This window comes from Petaurus breviceps, unplaced genomic scaffold (genome assembly GCF_028583685.1).
Source record: "Petaurus breviceps papuanus isolate PSGF00001 unplaced genomic scaffold, PetGlider_PUasm1.0 98, whole genome shotgun sequence".
Lineage (NCBI taxonomy): Eukaryota > Metazoa > Chordata > Mammalia > Diprotodontia > Petauridae > Petaurus > Petaurus breviceps.
The window spans coordinates 57,269,373-57,291,200 of record NW_027187460.1 but is presented as its reverse complement, the minus strand read 5'-3'; the positions used below and the strand labels follow the sequence as shown (position 1 = coordinate 57,291,200).

At 32.5% G+C, this 21,828-nt stretch overlaps 1 protein-coding gene across 2 annotated transcripts in view; it reads left to right on the top strand.

Annotated features, from left to right (window-relative positions):
• RIMS2 (regulating synaptic membrane exocytosis 2) overlaps positions 1–21,828 on the top strand; it is a 574,369-nt gene that overhangs the window by 451,750 nt on the left and 100,791 nt on the right. For both annotated transcript variants that reach the window (XM_069081283.1, XM_069081282.1), the window contains exon 20: positions 10,197–10,438. In XM_069081283.1, the coding sequence (XP_068937384.1) occupies positions 10,197–10,438 (242 nt within the window). The remainder of the gene's footprint in view (positions 1–10,196; positions 10,439–21,828) is intronic.

Sequence of the window (21,828 nt, the reverse complement as noted above, 5' to 3'; positions counted from 1 at the left end):
TACAATCTTGTTTATAGTTGATAAGCAATTTATCTTGTATTTAATGTTACTTCCACAATTTATCAATAATTTTTTATCAGACATCCACTCCACACAAGGCACCATACACACTCACATTGCTCTAGGGCAAAAAGTCAACTCCAATTACAAACTTTATCCCAGACTTAAATATTAGTATTTAGTATGGTATATGGCATCATAGTAAATAATCATTCTATCTCAGTGTCTGAATCTAAAGTTTTTGTTGAAAATTTTATGAAATATAGTGCTTTTAGCATAGAAATGTAAAAACCACTCATTTGAATTTTCATTCATTTCTGGGGGGGGAAGAAATCTTGTTAGTGTTTAATAAATTTATTAGGAATAGAAAAAAGAAAAAAGCCAAAGCAAAAAAAAAAAACTATATTCTTCAGTTTACATTGTAGGAGGTTTAAATAAAATGATACAAAACCATGTAATCTAATGGAAAATATACTGGCCTTGGATTTAGAAGTCTTAGGTTCATATCTAGCTTTTGGCACCTTCTATCATTATTATTTCACTCAGTCTTTTGTGAATCTCAGTTTTCCCATCTGTAAAACAAGGGTAATCATTTATATAATCTATCTCATAGTTTTATGGAGAAAGCATTTTGTAAACATCAAAGTACTATATGTGTGTGTGTGTGTGTGTGTGTGTGTGTGTGTGTATCTAAAAATTTTTTTTTCACAGTTCACTTGTGGCTAACCTGTGGCTAGCCTACAATATACTTAAGCTATCTAAAAAGTAGTTACAAAATATAGTTAAGGTTTTTGGGATTTTTCCTGTTAATCTTAGTTCCATAGTTTCATCATAGCTCCATAAAAATGGTTTAAATATTTTCTACATAATGAATCCTTTAAGAATGATAAGCCAAATACTCCCAGAACTGAAGCAAGGCCTTGATTTTAAATCAAGCCCTTGTGGAAAAATCTATATATCATTCCAGTGGGATTTAATAAATCACTGCAAGAGTATAGTAAAGTATTATTTAAGATAATACTTTAGATACCTGGAATGTTAAATGATACATTTATTGGGGTGGCCAGGTAGCACAGCAAGTAACAATACCAGCTCCAGTGTCGGGATGACCTGGGGATCGAATCCCGGGCTCAGACCCTTAGCACCCACCCAGAAACTCCTGGCCATGTAACCTTGAGCAAGTTACTTAACCCCAATTGCTTAGGGGTGGCCAGGTGGCTCAGTGAGTAAGAACACCGGCTCCAGTGTCAGGATGACCTGGGGATCAAATCTGGGCTCAGATACTGAGCACCACACCCAGAAATAACTGGCCATGTAATCTTGAGCAAGTTACTTAACCCTAATTGCTTTAAAAATAGAAATGATACATGTATGTAATATAAAATATATTTTGTTCAACATTAAGCTGAAATGATAATAATTGCTGCTCTTTATTTTGGGAAGAAAATAGCATTTCTCTTAATATTTCAATGAGAAGTATATAAAGCTTTCCTTCATCAAATGTTAGATATTTTTATGGACCAGTTTTTAGATTAGTAATCTGCTTAGTGAACCACTGGTAGAAAGACAAGATGTAGCAATAATACCAATCTGCCTCTCATTTCTACACCTCTGTTGGTTCTTCTCACCTCCCCACCCCACTCCCCACCCCTGCCCAGGATCAAACAGTTGCTCCATTTATCATTACTAAGAATGGAGTGGGGGAGAGTTGATAGAAAGTCTATATGGTTGTCCAGGTATCTGGGAGCTAAGATATTCCAATTGCTACCAGCCACTGACTCCTGCTTATTTTGCGTACAATACCTCAGGGTGGAGAGTATGATATACATATATATGTATATATATATATGTATATCATACTCTCCACCCTGAGGTATTGTATGCAAAATAATTTATATATATAAATGAAAATACAGTCTTCCAAGCATTGTCCCTATTCCCCCAATGGGCTTTCCCTTATCACTCCCCAAGAAAAGAAATAATTTCCCCTCTGCATTACCTTCTCTGCCCTCCTTTCCTCTTATATCTGGATCACCACAATCTCTGATTCCCAAGACAAACATTTCCACTCCTCTCAAGGTAGTTTTCTTGCACTTTCAAAATAAAGTTTGTTTCTTAAGCACATAATATTCAGAGTCTCATATTTATGCCCACTTTCACATATTCATATCCTTTGTTTAGTATTATCAATCACAGGTTAATTGGTAGGGACAAGGAATACTGATAATGGTAAGATTTGATGTCTTACCTCCTAAAAAAGTAGTAACCTCTGTATATAATTCATATGGTTTACATATATTATGATAATGACTTGCTAGTGTTCAGTGTTAGCTAATCCAGTGAGGTAGGCCGGTTAAAAAATAAAAAGCAAAACAAATCCTCCCTTCAAATTAAATCTGAGTCCAGGATTTTTCATTTAAGAATTTTGTATGTAGTCAACTTTGCTTGTGGGTTTTCAAGCTCTAGACCTCATTCTGTGTAATTGTATATCTCCATAACTCCTTCATATATAAACCATTTCATTTGCTTTGAAATATATATAAAAGCAATGCCCATTGAAAATTGTCTTCTATTTGTTTCAAAATGGCAGCTAACTACAATATAAACCATGGCAGATGTTGATATTATAGAATACTATATGAAAGTTCATTAACATTTTGAAAGAGTGTACTTATTTTATCTTGGAATAAAAGAAGCAAAGGTCAAACCCAAAATATCAAGCAGTAGAATTCTCTTCAATCAGTAAACAAAAAGCAAAAATATACAGATAATATAGTTTCACTAAAAATTTGCAAGGGGTTTGGTATGATGCACTTTGAAATTTTCCTTTTTGAAAAGTTTAAATAATTCTTGAAATTTCATAGTATTTGAAGATTTATAAATTTTATCATAGTCTCAGTTTCATTGCAGAACTCATGTTTTGTGAACTAATGCTAGTTTCATGAATTAAACTCATAAAACATTTTATGACTTTTGAAATTATGTCTTATCTGCTAAATATTTCAGTTAGTATTTAACTTGTTTAGTTAAATTTCTTACCAGCTTTTGTTTTCTTTTTACAATGAAACTTCATTTCCTCTTATTAGAAACCATTAATTTGATTACCTATGTTAGAAAATTATGCAAGTTTTTAGTCTTTTAAAAAGGCAGCATTATTGGAATGCCATCCTAGAGCCAAAAATATAGATAATCATGAAAAAAACATGTAAAAATACAAGACAATTTTCAATCAACTGTCTAATCTCATTTTAGTAGCCATGTGCTACATCCAGTCAGTATTTTATATCTTATAGGCAGAAATTACCCTATATCTTTACCCTATTGAAATAAGCAAGAACAACGTTGTCTTCCCCCCCCCACCCCCTCTCTCCCTCCTTCCCTGTCTCCCTCTCTCCTCATTCTTGGTGATTTTATCCTATAAATTCAACTATGACATTAAGAGGAATTCATTCAGTAAGAAATTATTAATCACCTATTTTGTGTCAGGCACCAGGGAAACAAAGGAAAAAGGAAAGTCCTCAAATGACACCCCAGTCTACATATCTGCCTAACTTTTCTCCCAAATTCCAGACTCCCATTTCCACTAGACATCTCCACCAGGATTTCTTCCTCATGTTTCCAATTCAAATTGTTACACACCAACCTTAGAATATTTTTGGCACAATTGACTTTTCCTCAAGACTTTTCTATATAATTGAAAATATATCAAGATTTTTCTAGTTATTATGACTTGAAAATTTAAAACCATTCTTTCCCCTTCTTCTTCCACATTCCCCAATTTCCTTACTCCTATATGAATTTCAGAGTCACATCAGAGTCTCAGAGTAAAAAGGGACTTCAGAGGTTATCTAGTCCAACTCAAACCTTTGCAGAAATCTCCATAAAATCACTGACTGCCTCCCACACAAACTCCTCTCTTGATAAGGAATTTACTGTCTACAAAAACATCATTTTCTATTTCTATAGAGTTGTTAACTGATGGAAAGTTTTTTTTTTCCCATATCATTAGGAGAAATATACATCTCTGAATCTTCTGATATCTGTGTCAGAATGTCTTAACCTGGGAGCCATAAACTTATTTTTTTAATTTGATAACTACATTTCAATATAATTAGTTTCTTTTTAATTCTATGTATTTTTATGCATTTTAAAAACATTATGAGAAAGTATTGGTCTGTATACTCCATCAGACTTTCCATGACAGAGAAAGGTCTCCACAAAAAAAAATCCTTGTAATATATGCACAGTAAAGCTGGCCATGTCCAAAAGTATATGTCTCATTCTGCACATTTAATCCATTAACTGTCTGGCTGGAGGTGGATAACATTCTTTATCATCAGTACTCTGGAATTATGGTTGGTCATTTCATTGATGCGAATTCTTGAGTCTTTCATAGTTCATTTTTAGTATTTTTGATAATTATATAAATTGTTCTCCAGGTTCACTTTCCTTTGTATCAGTCCTTTCTTCCTAGCTTTTTTTGAAACTATCCCTTTGTCATTTCATATAGCACAAAAGTATTTCGTTATATTGCTATACCAGAATTTATCAATCTATTCCCTCAATCTATGGACACCCACCTTTGTTTTCTAATTGTTTACCTCCACAAAAATTTACTACAAATATGTTTGTATGTATGGGTTCTTTTTCTTTGATCACTTTGTGATATAGGCATAGTAATGGTGTCATAAAATCAGAAGGTATGCACAATGGAGTAACTTTTGTGGCAGAGTTGCAAATTTCTTTCAGAAATGCCTGAAACAGTTTACCACTCCATCAACAGTGTACCAGTGTACCTGTTTTTCAGCAGGCCCTCTAATTTGTCATTTTTTAAAATGTAAAGCTTGCCAATATGATAGGTATAAAGCATTACATCAGAGTTACTTTAATTTGCATTTCTCAAATAATTAGTGATTTGGAGCATTTTTTCATATTTCTATTAATATCTTGTTTTGCCCCCCATGAAAAGTTCCTTTTCATATTTTTTGTTTGTCAAATAAGGACATATTTTGTTCTTGACAAATGTAATCTGATTTAATTATTACCTTTCTAAATATTCACACTTCATCTCTTTTAACAATGCCTTTCCTTCATGTAGCCTTTAAATGATCATTTCATTGATATTAACATTCATTAACCTTCTCACCTAAATGAGTCATGACACATATATATTGTAGTAGAAAGAGTATAAGACAGAACCATTGTACTGAGAGTACAGATTGAAAAAACATATTCTTCCATTTCTTGATTTTTTTTTGTTTTTCCCCCCATGGAATATGGCTATAATGCAGTGGTTTGTTTTGCATGTCAATACATATTTATAATGGTTTTTATTTTCTTACCTTCTCAATAGGTGGGGCAAGTATAGGGAAGTGGGAGAGAATTTGGAACTAAAAATAAAATAAAATTGAATTAAAGTTAAAAATATAAATAAAATTAAAAATGGAAGTGCAGGACTTAAATTTCAGAAATACTGATGTAAAATTCTATCTCAGATGCTTACTACCTCTATGACCATTGGGCAAGTCACTTAAGCTCTTTGAGCCTCATTTTCCTCATTTAAAAGATGGTAATAATGATATCTAATATAAATATTACTGTACAGGGCTTTTGAGAGGATCAAATAAGATAATGTATCAAAAGTAATATGTAAATGTCAGAGTTTTCATCATCATCATCATCATTATTACATGACTGTGCCAGTCTTTTGTATTCATTCTCCTTTCTCTGCCTTTGCTTGACTTTTTAAATGTCTTTTAAAAACCTAAGTTGACCAGTGAATTTATATCCACATTGTTCTTTTTAGTTAGCACCATTCCTCTTGAGCATATTCCTCTTATGGAAATTTAGTTAAGATCTTATCTATCCTTCTTGTGGAAGAAGTAAAAGATTCCTATTCTTTGGACTTTTGTTGTATCATCTTTATGTCATTTGGTAACCAAAAAAAAATTAGCATTGGAAAAACTAAGTTATTTTATTGCTCAAGATTACTATTATTTATAATTTATTATAAATGCCATCAACAATTATTATTACATGTTTATGTGTAATTTATATCATATATATTTTATAATTATATATAATATATAAATTATATAATATGTAATTATTCAATTTATATATTATATATAATTATAATTTCCAGATAAGAATTTATTTAAGCTACTCTTAATGTCTAGAAGTAGTAGTACCAAGAGAATCTTAGGTAAGAATAATATTAATTTACTCTCAATTAATATGTAGTAATCAATATGCAATAAAATGTTTCTTCTGTTCTGGATTTTTTTCTTTGTGTAGAGTGATAGGCTAGTCAGGAGGTACAGTATCAGTAAACCACAATTATTTATGTTTTGTACCAGGCACTGTAAAAAGCTCTTGAGGTATAGGTACAAAGAATGAAGCAACCCTAACTCTCAAGGAAGTTGCAGTTTAAAAGTATGAAATGGAAATCTCAGCAAAATTGGAATTATTTCAGAAAATGAAATTATGGCTTAAAATTAGAATTATTAGATTTATTTGGCTTTTTTTCTTTGTTTCTCTACCTAACTGTATTTTAACCCTGCTTGGATGGACACATGAAGTATCTCCTCTCTATAATTACTATTATCACTTTGGTCAGTTTATATTTAGAATACTTGAATACAATGTGTGGCATGATTTTTATTAACTTGAAGAAATATTAATATGTCAATAAAATAATATCTGAATTATGATTTCCAGTACTGTCTGTTCTAAGACATTTTAGTTTGATTCTGACAAGAGCTAGAAAATAAATGATAAAAGGATAAGAATTCATATAAGACAATTTCCTAATATAGTAACAGAGAAGAATGTAAATATGTGGGTTGCTTTTCCAGTTTTTATTCTTGACTTTAAATATTGTGTATGTGGTCATATTATGCAGCATTAGGGTTTGTAGAGAGCACCTTAAATCCTTTATTTAGGAACTGAACCAAACTAAATATCCTGTCTATCACCATAGAAAATTCTACTACAGGGAACTCTCTGTTACTTCAAATATTTCTAAATCTCCCTAGTTTTAGCATTAATGACTAGAAGTTTTGTAGCAAGATCAAGAACCAAAACCCCAATTTCCCCCAAGTTATTTTTAAGATGTAAATAAAATATATTTAACAATGGTATTTGTATGTGTTGGTATAAGTAGAACATTTCTTTTTTTTTTTTTAAGCAATCGGGGTTAAGTAACTTGCTCAAGGTTACACGGCCAGTTATTTCTGGGTGTGGTGCTACCGTGTTTCCCCGATAATAAGACCTATCCCGAAAATAAGCCCTCCCCTTACTGTGTAAGATTCCTCTAAAATAAGCCCTCCCCCGAAAATAAGCCCTATTGAGATTGCTACTGTAGTGAAGGTGATCCCCTGTGCTACACGCTACATCACGGTACCCTTTGTATGCACCGTGCCCCCCCCCCATGAAACACACGCCGCGCTCCGAGCTGCATCCAATCAGAGCTGCAGCAGTGAGCGCATCATCCTGTTCTTCCCCAGTGATTTGCTTATTGAATAAAGGTACATTTTTTTGTTCACATTTACCTGTTTATTAAAATTGCTGTCTATGTTCATTAAAATAAGCCCTCCCCTGAAAATAAGCCCTCTGGTGTTTTTCTGTCCAAAAAAATTAATAAGACAGTGTCTTATTATCGGGGAAACATGGTAAGTACCTGAGCCCAGATTTGAACCCCAGGTCATCCCAACACTGGAGCCGGTGCTCTTACTTGCTGAGCCACCTGGCCACCCCTCGCAGAACATTTCTTGAGGTAAAAATAAATAAATAAACTAGACAGAACTTGCTTTGCCTTCATCTTACCAACATTATTTTAAAGGTATGATGTGATGGGCATTTGCTAATATACTTTTTCCTGGCTAAGAGGAGTCAGATTATATTTCTTGGGTCAGATCTATTTCAAAGAGTTCCTTTATCTCAACCTTATACAGTGAAAGAGTGGGATTAATGGAAGTAATATAGATGCTCACATGGTATCATAACACTGACACCATCATTGACCTCAACAGGATGTCCTAGATAAACCCAGTCATTAGGCTTATACACAACACAGCTTCTGCCTTGCTCTAAATTACTTCACTACTCTTTTAGTGTGTTTTCCCTTTCTGTTGGTAGAACATAGCACCAATTTGAAATCTTTTTAAATTGCTGTGTAAGCTATAATGAAAACCATATTTAAAAGAGAAAACCACTCCAAGGCAGCAGGTGGTACAGTGGATAGAGCACCAAATCTGGAGTCAGGAAAATCCATATATCTGAGTTCAAATCTGGCCTCAGACACTTACTAGCTGTGTGACTCAGGGCAAGTCACTTAACCCTATTTGCCTCAGTTTCCTTATCTGTAAAATGAGCTGGAGTAAGAAATGGCAAACCACTCCAATATCCATCTCTGGCAAGAAAATCCCAAATGGGGTTAGGAAGAGTCATACATGACTAAAAATGGCTGATACATCTATTTTATTCACATATATATACACATATATACATGTGTGTATGTACATATACATATATAACATCAACAATTCTAATTATGTGTGTGCGTGCATGTGTGTATAAATTAAGACTATCGATTCACATCATGAAAATCACTTTCCTAACCTTTGTTAAGCCACTACAAAGATTCACACACTTACATATATGCCCACACCTATATATGTGTGTGAATCTTTGGGTGTGTATGTGTGAGTGCATGTCCTTGTAGTGGTTTTCTCCTTGTAGTTTCTCCTTGTTTTTTACAAAGATTAACAAAGTGATATTCATGATGTGATTCAATAGTCCTAATATATATAATACACACACATACATATATAAGTATAATTAGGACTGTTGTATATATGTATACACACACACACATATATATAGGACTCTTGATTCATGTCATGAAAATAAATTTATTAACCTTAATCAATCATATATTGCTAAACTTACAATTGATGAAATCAAGAATCCTTGGCATAAGAGTGCTGAAATCTTCGGAATAACTCAGTGATATTATGATTTTATATAGAGGGACTACATCAAAAATTAATTTGTATACAGAAACCTGTTGAATTTTAGGAACCTTCTCTCATCCTATAAAAAGGAGACTCTAATGTCATCCTCATATTTTCAGGAACCAGCTTCTTCATGCTGCCTTAGTATTGTAGTAGCCTCTGAAATCATTGGCAGGCCTTCCCATTTATTGTTTGGGTGAAACTCTCTCCTTCCCCTATAATTATCCTGTTAAATATTGTGGAAACCTAGTGCAATTTCTGGACTTCAGAATTGGCCATTTCTATTTAGTTAGTAGTTTGAACCTGGAACTAATTCCTAAAGGAATGGATTTTGATATGAAATAGTGTCTACTCTTTTAACAACTCTCCAATAATTTGCTTCACCAACAGGCTTCATGGTCACCTTCCAACATTCTCACCAGGCACCACTTTACAACATGTATTTTAGAAATTAGTGCTGATGTTTTTAAAATAAGTGGAAAAGGAAATCTTTACATTGTCAAAATGAATATGTGTGTACTGAAAATAAAAGTTTTCAGAAATGTGAAATGTAATCATCTGAAATTGTGCTTACAATTCAGTTCAAAACCAATGTAAATTTCAAATCTTTTTAAAATTTGAAAGCTTCTCATAGTTCATTTTAAGTATTAGTTTCTAGCATCTACTACATAAAATTCTTCATATCCTGAGAAAATGTTCTCTTAAAATGAATTCTTTGGTCATTGCAATAATACACAAAAATGCTCACCATTCCAAATGTGTTATAAAGGTAATCAAGGACAGGTTTTAAAAAGATTACATTTGGAGAGTGATTTCCCTACTTTGTATACGAGTGTACCTGTTGCTGTAGAAAAGTATATTCAGGTGAATATCCTTATGGTTTCCCCTGAAAATTTTTTCTTGCAGATTAATATTTCCATTAGCAGCAAAAATCAACCCACAGACAACAACTTTGCAAAAATATATAGGCTTATTTTCACCTAGCTTTTTTAAAGTTGGCTCTGAATTGTAAAGCACATTCAGTACCATAATTGTTGAAGATTGTCATCACATCTAAGAAAAAGTTCTATGTAAATTGTACCTCTGCAGTAGACTCCAAATTTTTCATCTGAAACCTGTCCTTTTCTGTCTTTCCCTTTTTGCTCTGTCTGCACTATTTATCCATCCATCGACTGACAGTGTCTTTACATCCAAAATGCAAAGCAGACAGATGGGCATCTCAGGAAAGAATATGACTAAAAGCACCAGCATCAGTGGGGACATGTGCACAATAGAGAAGAATGATGGCAGCCAATCTGATACCGCTGTGGGCACCATGGGCACCGGTGGCAAAAAGCGGCGCTCCAGCATTGGGGCAAAAATGGTAGCTATTGTGGGTCTCTCACGAAAAAGCCGCAGTACATCCCAGCTCAGCCAAACTGGTAGGAATTTTTTTTCCACGTTCATACTTGAGTTACTGACAAATGTAAATTGTTGTCCTGAGTCATATTATTATACTTACGATATTGTCTAGAAAACAATGTGTTTGAATGAGGGTAAAGATGCAGTTACTTTATTTTTCAGTGAAGATAGAGCCTATTTCACCATGAAGCATGGCTACTATTGATTTTGGTTACCAGGTGTTACAAGCTTGATGTAATCATTCCTTCTCTTCTCAGGCAGGAGTCAACCTCAACTGTTGCAACTCTAAATGCATAAATACAAATGCTGTTATATTGTTTTTTAAGAGTACATGATTACTTTTCTTTGGATGAGCCTTTTATAAATTTCTGAGATTTTTTCTCATGTAGGAACATGCCAAAGTAATTTTATTCTCAGTGAGTTTACACCTTGAAGACGATGTCTTGTACTCCATGGGAATAATGTAGCTATGTTATTGATAATTTGACTTCTTTTTCAGTTTATAAACAACATTTTCAAATAGTATAAATTTTCTTTACTACAGTTTCTGTTATCCTGTTCATACTTAAATATTCTCCAGGACCAAGATGGAATGATTTTTTTTTTGCTAACAGCCAAGAAATTTAAATCTTGGGGTACTTCAACATCCAGCTTCCAAATCACATCTGCTCCAATAAATTACAGACAATACTCCTACTCAGAAAAGCTGTTGTTAGCAATTAAAGCATTTGTGAGTCAAAGCAGTGTCTTTTTCAATGAGGTGTTGGTTTATAATTAAGCTATAAACTCAGTATCTGAAATAAATGTCATATTTTATACTTAGCAAACAAGCAAAAACAAGTAATGTAGTGTTTGGTTTAGAGCAAATAAATCACAGGCAGCTGTATAAATACTAATTTGTACTTGAAAACTAGGACTCATATACAGAAGTGAGGGATCTAATTCCTTGCTACAAAATATTGTTTATTCAGAGGATTGATCAGCTGAGGGTGCAAAGGATCCTTGCAATGAGATGTTTGTGCACTTTGGAATCTGAATGACATGAAATGAATTCAATAATGTTCTGGAAGTTTTATTTTTTTTAATTTTGTCTGTAATTCACTGAACTGTAATACACACATATGTGCATATTTATTTACTTATATATTCTTTTATATATTACAAATGTTTCTTGAAGTATTTTAAATTCATTGTATTCTTTCTTGTGCTACTTACACAAATATAACTTTGATTCATAAAAATTGAAACTATGTTTAAATTATATTATCATAGAAAGTACAAACTATATTGGTCAGAATACCATGCTCAAAAAAAGTATAGGTTTCAAATTTCAAGAATTGGTTTACATAATTGTTCATATGTCAATAAAAATTATTTATTTAATTAGCATTTTTCTGTTTAAACTATTGTTTTTAAAAACAAAAGATACTTAAAAGAAGCTATTAATGAGGTTTCTAAGCAGAGATAGTATAGTATTAAATTAATCAAGTAATGAAATGCCATTCTAAGTGGCCTTTAGAGTGACTAATGTTGCTGTATTACCAGGAATCTCGTACTGTTAGCTGGCCTAAATGAGTCCACTGATTGCGAGCTGCCCTTGACTGGTAGGTAGGGGCCAATATTAACAGGTACAAAGCATGATCCTGTGAGATGGATTTTTTTACCTTCTATGGCTAAAAGAAAGACAGCTACAGAAAAGCTACATATACAGAAAAGGAGTAAGGATATACATGTAGTAGAAACAGTCATTTTGTGATGGATAGCTGATAGGTAACAGAAGGAAACCTGTAGAAGCCCCCTTTCCATGGGATTGGGAATTTCATACCTGCCTAGTGGGTGATAGTTGTGTTACATTACAAATGAAAACATCTTTGTTTCATTTTTCTACCTACTGAGATCATTCCTGGTAGCAGTCACCCTTTAGTGTTCCCTTCCCAGATCACTAGGCTAGAAGTGTGATGCCATGGGAAAAGTACTGAATTTGTAGCCTGGGGAACTTGATTCTGATCCTGGCTTTTCTCTTTAGTACCTCTGTGATGCTGAGCTAATCATTTCTCCTCTCTAAACTTCATTTTCCTTATCTATAAAAATGAAGTAGTTGGATTAATTATGCCTAGGGTCTTTTTTTTTTTTTTAAAGCAATCAGGGTTAAGTAACTTGCTCAGGGTTACATGGCCAGTTATTTCTGGGTGTGGTGCTAAGTATCTGAGCCCGGATATGATCCAGATCATCCCAACACTGGGGGCCAGTGCTCTTACTCACTGAGCCACCTGGCCGCCCCTAAGCAATTGGGGTTAAGTAACTTGCTCAAGGTTACACGGCCAGGTGTTTTTGGGTAGGTGCTAAGTATCTGAGCCTGGATTCGATTCCCAGGTCATCCCGACACTGGAGCCGATGCTCCTACTTGCTGTGCTACCTGGCTGCCCCACCTAGGGCCTTTTCTAGCTCTAAATTTATTATACTATGATCAGTGCTCTATGAACTACAGAGTAGAGGGCTAAAAAATTGGCAAATGTGAGTACCAACAGTTAAGATTTGAAAGATCAAAAGTGGAGTAGAAGTAAGACAACTAGACAAAGGCCAATATTGTCCATATGCTCAAAAAAAAAAAAAGAAAATAGAATGGATTCTTCAAAGTATATAAAATAAAGTTGTCTTTGATTCCTGGCAAAATTCTAAATATGTTATTAAGTGGATGCTAAATAAACATCTAAAGAGGGAAGCAGTGATTCCCAAGGAGCAAATGTGGTTTCATCAAGAATGAATCATGCCAGACTAGCTTCATTACCATTTTCTGATAATTTTTTTTAAGCAATTGGGGTTAAGTAACTTGCTCAAGGTTACACGGCCAGGTGTTTCTGGGTGGATGCTAAGTGTCTGAGCCCAGATTCAAACCCCCAGGTCATCCCGACACTGGGGTGGGTGCTCTTACTCGCAGTGCTACCTGGCCGCCCCGATAATTTTTTTTTAATAGCTAACAGTTTCTCATGATATTCTTGTGGAAATGATAAAGTGGCATAGGCTATGCGATAGTATAATTAGATGGATTCATTCATAAATTGATGGTTAAATAAATTGAGAAAGCCCAAGGAAGAGATTTATGGAGGACATACAATTTTATCCAGGCATTTTAAAGGCTATCCTATAGAAGAGATTAAATTTCTTTTGATCAGCCCCAGATGGCAAAAAAAATAAAAAACAAGAGAAAAGCATAAAATTTGCAAAGATATAAATGTGATGAAAAAAAATAGAACTGGAGTCAATACTGGAGGGCATCTAGTTGAATCTTCTCATTTTAGTGCTGGCACAATAGGCTATTTTAAGCAACTTGTCCAAGGTCACAGTGAGAGTGTAGGGTTTTGAAGCAAGTTGCTCTGACTTTAAATATAGTGTACTTTCCAGGTTCATTTAGACTCAATTTAAGTAAAAACTTTGAAACACTTGAACTATACAAAAGAGGAATATACTGCTTCAGGAAGTACTGGGTTCCTGCTTACTAGAGGTCTTTAAGCAAAATCTAGGTGACTTTCTGGTATGTGGAAGATAGGATTCTTGTACAGGTATGAGCTGGACGCAATGGTCTTTGAGGTGCTTTTTAACTCTTAAGATTCTGTGATTTGGCATAGTGTATTATGTTTTTTTTTAAATAGTTGCCTCCTTCAAAATATTTTTGCTACAAAATTTTTAAATGCACTATTTTATGGTGATACTACATTCATTTTTAATTCAATGCAACAAACTTTCACTAAGTGCCTACTGTGTTTAAGACTGCATTAAATAATGATAGACAGTAAAAAAACAAAAATGAAACAAACCTTGCCCTTAAGGACTTACCTTCTAGTTGGTGCAGCCAAGGTATGTGTGGGAATGGGGGATGGGGTGAGGGAAGCAGTGTAATAGATAGAAGATGGACATCTAACATTTAATAGCTGTGTGATACTGGGCAAGTGAAGTCACCTAACTTCTCTTAGCCTCAGTATCCTCATCTGTAAAGTGGGGATTATAGCACCTATCTCAAAAAGTAGTTGTGTTTATAAATTTTATTTGTTTCTACACATGTGTGTAGATATGGATATGATATAGATGTAGATATTTCAAAGATATAGATATAGATATTTCTAAAGGACTATATATATATATATGCCAACCAGTATTATCCAGTAGAATACAAGCTCTTTAACGGAAAAGACTGTTTCATTTTCGTTTTTGTAGCCCCATAAAATATACCCTGTGCCTGGAACATAATGAGAATATCATAAATGCTTGTTGAATTCAAGTGAACACAACGCTTAATACTTAAATTGAACACAAGCAATAAATACAAGTGCTTTCAAGAGTGTAGGAGAGACTGGGGGGAGGAGAGAGGAAGATGGAGGAGTCTTTTGAATAGGACTTTGAAGGACCTAAGGATTCTATGAGGAGAGAGTGCATTCTAAACATAGAAGACAACACATACAAAGACAAGAAATGGAATTCCATGTTGAGAAATTAGCCATGAGACTAGTTTAACCTACACATAGCATAAGAGGAGTATATAAAATACTACTGTAATAATAGGGTGCCAGAGTAGGGGAACCTAGTAAATTTTTTTTAATCTTAGAATAAGAAGCCATTAAAGAGTTGTAGAAGTAAAGTAATATGATATTCCTAAAACACTAGTTTATAGACTAATAAAATATAATTATACTTATAAATATCAATTTTATGTTCTGATTTTTATTTTAATACATTTTGTTGATATCTTTTGTCTTTATATCTCAGTCATTTCAACACACATCCCCTTCAGGATAACCACTGTCTTGTAACAAAAAAAAAAAAAATAAACCAATAACAATTAAACCAAAGATTAGAATACAGTGACTGCACTAATAATGTATGTATACAATAATTTTATGCTTTACCCTAGTAGTCTGCTATCTCTCTGCCATGAAAAGAAGATGTATTTCACTATTTTTTTCCAGTACCTCTATTGGTTTTTCAGTTACTCCTAGTTCAACTTGTTTTTAGTGATTTTTTTTTTCATTTATAATATACTCATTCTATGTATTGTTTTCTTGTTTATTTTACTCAGCAACAGTTTATACAAAACTTTCTGAGTCTCTAAATTTCTTATATTCATCATTTCTTATTAAACAATAAATATTTCATTATTTTCATCTGCCATTTTTTTTCAATCATCCTGTAATAATAACCCACTCTTCCCAGTTAATTGCTACCATAAAAAGTGGTATTTCAAATATTTTAGCATTTATTGAATCTCTTTTCTTATGTCATTGACTTCCTTAGGATATATGCCTAATGATGGGATCAGTAAGACAAAGAGTAAGAACAGTTTAGTCACCTTTCTTCACAATCCCAAATTGATACTCTGAATAGACACCTGGACTAATAGTTCATCAATGAACCTCTCTTCTCACAGCCTACCATTAATTTTTGCCATCTTTTCTCACCTTTCCCAGGCTTTCATTGTATATGCTGAAACATCAGAATTATTTTAATTTTAATTAATAATTCTCCCCCTAGAAATAGCTAGGATAGAGCTGTAACAGATATTTTATTTTGTTGACTGTTAAAAAATTATTATGGAATAACCTTTATATCAATTTAAAATAAACATTTTGAATTTCTTGCTTAAGGAGTAATGCTATTCTAAACATAATTTGTACCAAAATGGTTTTTAATTTTCTTACTAGTCTTGTCAAAAAGGGAGTTTTTCCTCCAGTAATTTATATTGCAAGTTTTATTAGATATCACTCTATTTAAAACACAATACTGTTTTATGCTGTTCCTAATCTTGCTTATCTTGTCTGTCTCTCTTATATACACATATACACTTTTCTGTTTTAAATTAGTGAAAAATAGTTTTGTTGACTATTACTTTACAGTATATTTTGAAGTCAGATAATGTTTTGCCTTCATTCATACTTTTTCTCACTGTTTTTATTGAGATTGTAGACCTCATGGTCTTCTAAATGAATTTTATTATTATTTTGTTTAATTCTATAAAGAAATGTTGCAAAATAATATTAGTATGGAATTATGCATGTCAATTAAAGTACTATTGCTATTTTCATCATATCAGTATAGCCCAACTGTAAACAGTAAACATTTGGCCAACAATTTAAATCTCTGTTAGTAGGGTTTTGTAAGGAGTTTATTGTGTTTCTGTAGTTGTAAGGAATACCAACTTGTAGGTATGTTGAGGATGGATTGGCAGAGGTGAGAGACTAGAAGCAGGGAAAGTAATGAGAAGGCTACTGGAATACTCCAGGTGATCAGTAAATACTTGAACTAGGAAAGAGGTTGTGTGAGTGAAGAAAAGAAAACAGATAAAAGAGATATTGTAGAGTAGAAGCAATAAAATTTGATCATTGATAGGCTTGACGGAGAGGAAATATTCAAAGATGATCCTTAAAATTGAGTTTTTATAAGGGTATTAGTGCAGTCAATAAGAATGGGAAGATATGTGAAGGAATGTCAGGCTTAGGACATGTTGAATTTGAAAGAGGAAGTGGAAAGAGATCTATGATTCCAGCATTCCAATTAACATTGAATGGTTCTTTAACTTGCAGAATTTTTCTCTTTAAATGAATTGTGATGTTGGAGAATTTAAGGAGTATGTGTATAAATACTTTTTAAAAAAAATTTCCCTTCTCCATGCCACACAAATGGAGCTACCATCTTAGTGATTTTAATCATTAATATTTACATATTATCAATGACTAATATCTTAAATCATTTACAAAGATGCTAATCTTTCTGTTTATTTAGGTCTTATGTCAGCCTGATAATGCAATGAGATGTTGGAAATAACTCATATTGAAAATCACATTTTAACTATGATAGAAAAATTATTGATCTTCTGCAGCTAACATAGCATTGAACTCAATGATTTTGTGAACTCTTGAACTCATATTCTATGTCCCAAACATGAAATTTCTTAATTAATATGCTTTTTTTCTTAAGAAAAGTCAACCATGGGGCACTAACTACATTTCCCATGGAAATCTCTGCTTTTGTAAAAGCTAAGAGTAGCTGGCATTATATAGTGTCCCAAAACCTTTAGTGTACTTTTAAGATGTTAAAAAATAGAGCTATACTAAGACTTTTGAAATATTCTGTACAGTGATTTAAGGTTTACAGTATGTTTTACAGAGTAAAGTAAATGCTCACCCTATAAAATCATAGCCTTCTTTTGTATAATTGCCAAGTGACAATCTAGTTTCAATGTCAACTCACTTAATGGTTCCTTTGTTAAGAAATTGAACAGGCCATAAATGAGTTTCCTAAGGAAAAAAAAACTGGGACCAGACTGATTTATAAGTGAATTCTATCCAACATTTAAAGATCAACTAATTCCAATATTAAATAAATTATTTGGAATACAAGGGAACTCCTTTTATAAAACAAATACGATATTGATACTTAAACCAGAAAGAGTAAAAACAGAGAAAGAAAATTATAGACCAGTTCCATTAACGAATATGCAAAGATGCAAAAACACTAAATAAAATTTGAACTAGAAGATTATAATATATCACAAAGATTGTACATTGTGGCCAAGTGTGATTTATACCAGGAATGCAGAGAAGGTTTAACATAAGAAAAACTATTAACAAAATTAATTATATCAATAGTAAAAGTAAAAAAAATCATATGATTATATCAATAAATACAGAAAACTCTTTCAATAAAGTACAACACTCATTGCTATTAAAAACACTAAAAATAACAGTTATAAATGGATTTTTCATTAAATTGATGAGAAGCATTTGCCTAAAATCATCAACAAGTATTGTTTGTAATGGGGATAAGCTAGAAACCTTCCCAATAATATCATGTGTGAAACAAGAATGCCCATTGTCACCAATATTGTTCAGTATTGCATTGGAAATCCTAGCAACAGCAATAAGAGAAGAAAAAGCAATAGAAGGAATCAGAATAGGGAATGAAGTAATAAAACTATCTCTTTTTCCAGACTGTATACTTCAAAAATCCCAAAGTTTCAACCAAAATTTTAGTTGAAACAATAATTTAGCAAAGTAGCAACATATAAAATAGACCCATATAAATCTTCACCATGCTTATATACTACCAACAAAACCCAGCAAGAAGAGAGAGAAAGAGATACCTCATTTAAAATAACTCTAGACAGTATATAATACTGGGGAGTCAACCTGTCAAAACAAACCCAGGGGCAATATGAACAATATTATAAAAAAAAACTTTTATACAAATAACATGAGATTTAAATCACTGTAGAAATATTAATTGTTCATGGGTAGGTGGGGCTAATATAATAAAAATGACAATTTTGCCTAAATTAATCTATATAGTCAATGACATCTAAGTTAAATTAACAAAAAGTCATTTTACTGAGTTAGAAAAAATAATAACAAAATTCATTTAGAATAACAGAAGGGCAAGAGTTTCAAAGGAACTAATGAAAAAATTAAAGGAAGGAGGTTTAGCAGTAACACAGCTTAAATTGTGTCAAAATTATCTGGTACTGGCTAAGGAATAGAAAGGTAAATCAGTGGAACAAAATAAACACATAATTTACAGCAGCAAACAACTCTAGTAACTATATATTTAACAAGTATAAAGATTTTAAGTTTTTGGGATAAGAATTTATTATTTCATAAAAATTGTTGGGAAAGCTGAAAAGGAGTCTGGCAGAATTTGGGCATAGACCAGTATCTTGCACCATTTACCAAGATAAGATCGAAATGGACACATGACCTAGACATAAAGGGAGATATCACAAGAAAATTTAAATGCACAACATATTACTTATAAGACTTATGAATATACAGCTTATGAATAAACAAGAGATAGAGAGCATTGTGAAGTATAAAATGGATAATTTTGATTATGTTGAATTAAAAAGTTTTTTAATAAATAAAACCAATATAGCCAAGATTAAAAGTAAAGCAGAAAATTGCGTGTGTGTGTGTGGGGGGGATTTTTATAGATAGTTTCTCAGATAGAGGCCTTTTATTACAAATATATTAAGAACTTTGTCCAATCTAAAGAATGTCAGTCACTTCCCAATTAATAAATCACCAAATGATATGAACAGGCAGTTTTTGATGAAGAAATAAAAACAATTTTAATCATGTGAAAAAATGCTCTAAATCATTATTGCTTAGAGAAATGCAAATTAAAACAACCTTGAAATATCATATTACACCTATCAGATTGACTGAAATGATAGGAAGAGAAAGTGACAAATGGAAGGAATATGGAAAAACTGGCACACTGATTCACTGTTGGTGGAACTATGAACTAATGTAATCATTTTGGAGAGCAATCTGAAGTTATACCCACAAAGTTATTAAACTGCCTATACCCTTTGATCCATATTTGTGTCTAATGGTAGCCATCTCTAAGGAGAAGGGTTGGGAGAGGAAAAAGAAGTTACATGATAACTTTATCTTATATTTAAAAGGAAAAGCAAGGTGTATGTAATAGATTTGTAGTTTCACGTGCAGTCTTTTTTTTCTATTGTTCTTTGTTATGGAAATGGTTGTTATATATCTTAAGTTCAGAATTATTTTAAAAGACTATAAAAATCATTCTTGTGACAAGTAATGGACCTAAAACCAAGAAATGTCCTTTAAATTTTGAACTAGTAATGGAAAAAAATAACAATTATATACAGTATTACATTCATTTCCCCATGTTCTTTAGACATTCTGTGGATTGTTCATGTAATAATGAATAGCACACTCTTAAAACATATGGTGTAGTTCATAATCTGTGGTCTCTCTAATTTGTTAAAAAGGTCATATGCCATTGTAAAAGGCAACATCTTTTCACTCTTATAGACTTTGAGATAATGCAGGATTATTCATCTGGGCTTCTTTCCTCCCACTTTCACTATATGATGTTTTTATTTCTGTAAAACCAAAAGTAAAAAAAAAATGAAGACTGGAGATGAATAGTACATCCATATTTTATTTTGTATAATTTTTATTGATATTTCCTACTTTTTACACCACCAATTTTTCCAAATCTCTTCCATTCCCCCTCCCATAGAGCCATGCCATATAACAGAGTATTTTTAAAGAAGAAAAAAATCAGCACAACTTATCATTACATTGAAAGAGTACAATAATTTATGCAATGTGTGATATCTGTGGACCTCCCATCTCTATGAAGGAGTTGGTTGGAGGTGTTTTCTCATCTCTTCATTCACATCCTGCTGGATCTTTTATTACATTTGTTGTTGTTATTTTTTAAATTGTAATTTAAAAAAAGTTAGTGTCCTTTTCATTTACATTGTACAAGTTACTGTGTATATTGTTTTGATGGTTCCACTTGCTTCAGTCTGCATCACTTTATATAGTTCTTTCCATGCTTTCCACTTCTCTATTTGTCATGCACATAATTTCTTATGACACAGTAATATTTCATTACAGTCATATGCCATATGAATGTTTAGCCATTCTCCAACTGATGGGTATATACTTTGTTTCCAATTTTTTGCTATAACAAAAACTGCTACTCTAAATATTTGTGGGGACTTTCTTCTTCTCAATGATTTTGTTGGGGTGTAATGCAGTCTGTGGTTCAAAAGTATGAATATTTTAGTCATTTTATTTGCATAATTCCAAATTGCTTTCCAAAATGGTTGTATGGTACATTTCACAGTCCCACCAACAATAAATTAGTATGTTTATCCTTCCACAACTCCTCCAACTTTGACTGTTACCTTTTTTGTCACTTATGCCAGTTTGCAGGATGTGAGGTGGAATTTCAGGGTTGGTTTATTTTCGTTTCTCTTATTAATGATTTGGAGAATTCTTTCTTGTGACTGTGAATATCTTGAAATTCTTTTGAAAACTGTTCATATCCTTTGACCATTTATTATTGGGGAAAATATGTATGTACACACACACACACACACACACACACACACACATATATATATATATATATATATCATAGATGCCAACCCTTATCATATAAAGAGAAATTTGAAACAAAGAATTCTTCCCATTCATTCAGTCATTTCCCTTCTTATCCTTGTTGAATATTTTGTCCATGAAAAAGCTTTTTGGTATCCAGTTATCAAAGTTATCTCTTTTATCTTTTATAATTGCCTCCATTTTTAAAAACAGGTTTCCTTCCCAAAGCTGTGAGAGACACATGAAATATATCCCATCTATTTTTTATAGTATACTCTTTAGTATTTAGGTCATGTGTTCATTTAAAATGCATTATGGAATATGGTGTAATGTGTTAGTCTAGGTATAATTTCTACCATACTAGTTTCTGGGTTTTCCTGCAGGTTTTTTAATGAAATAAAGATTTTTTTCCTAGGTATATTTAGTTTTTTTTCACTTTATCAAACACTGGGTTATTGATTTCCATTGTTTCTGATTCCCTCTTGTTCCATTTACAT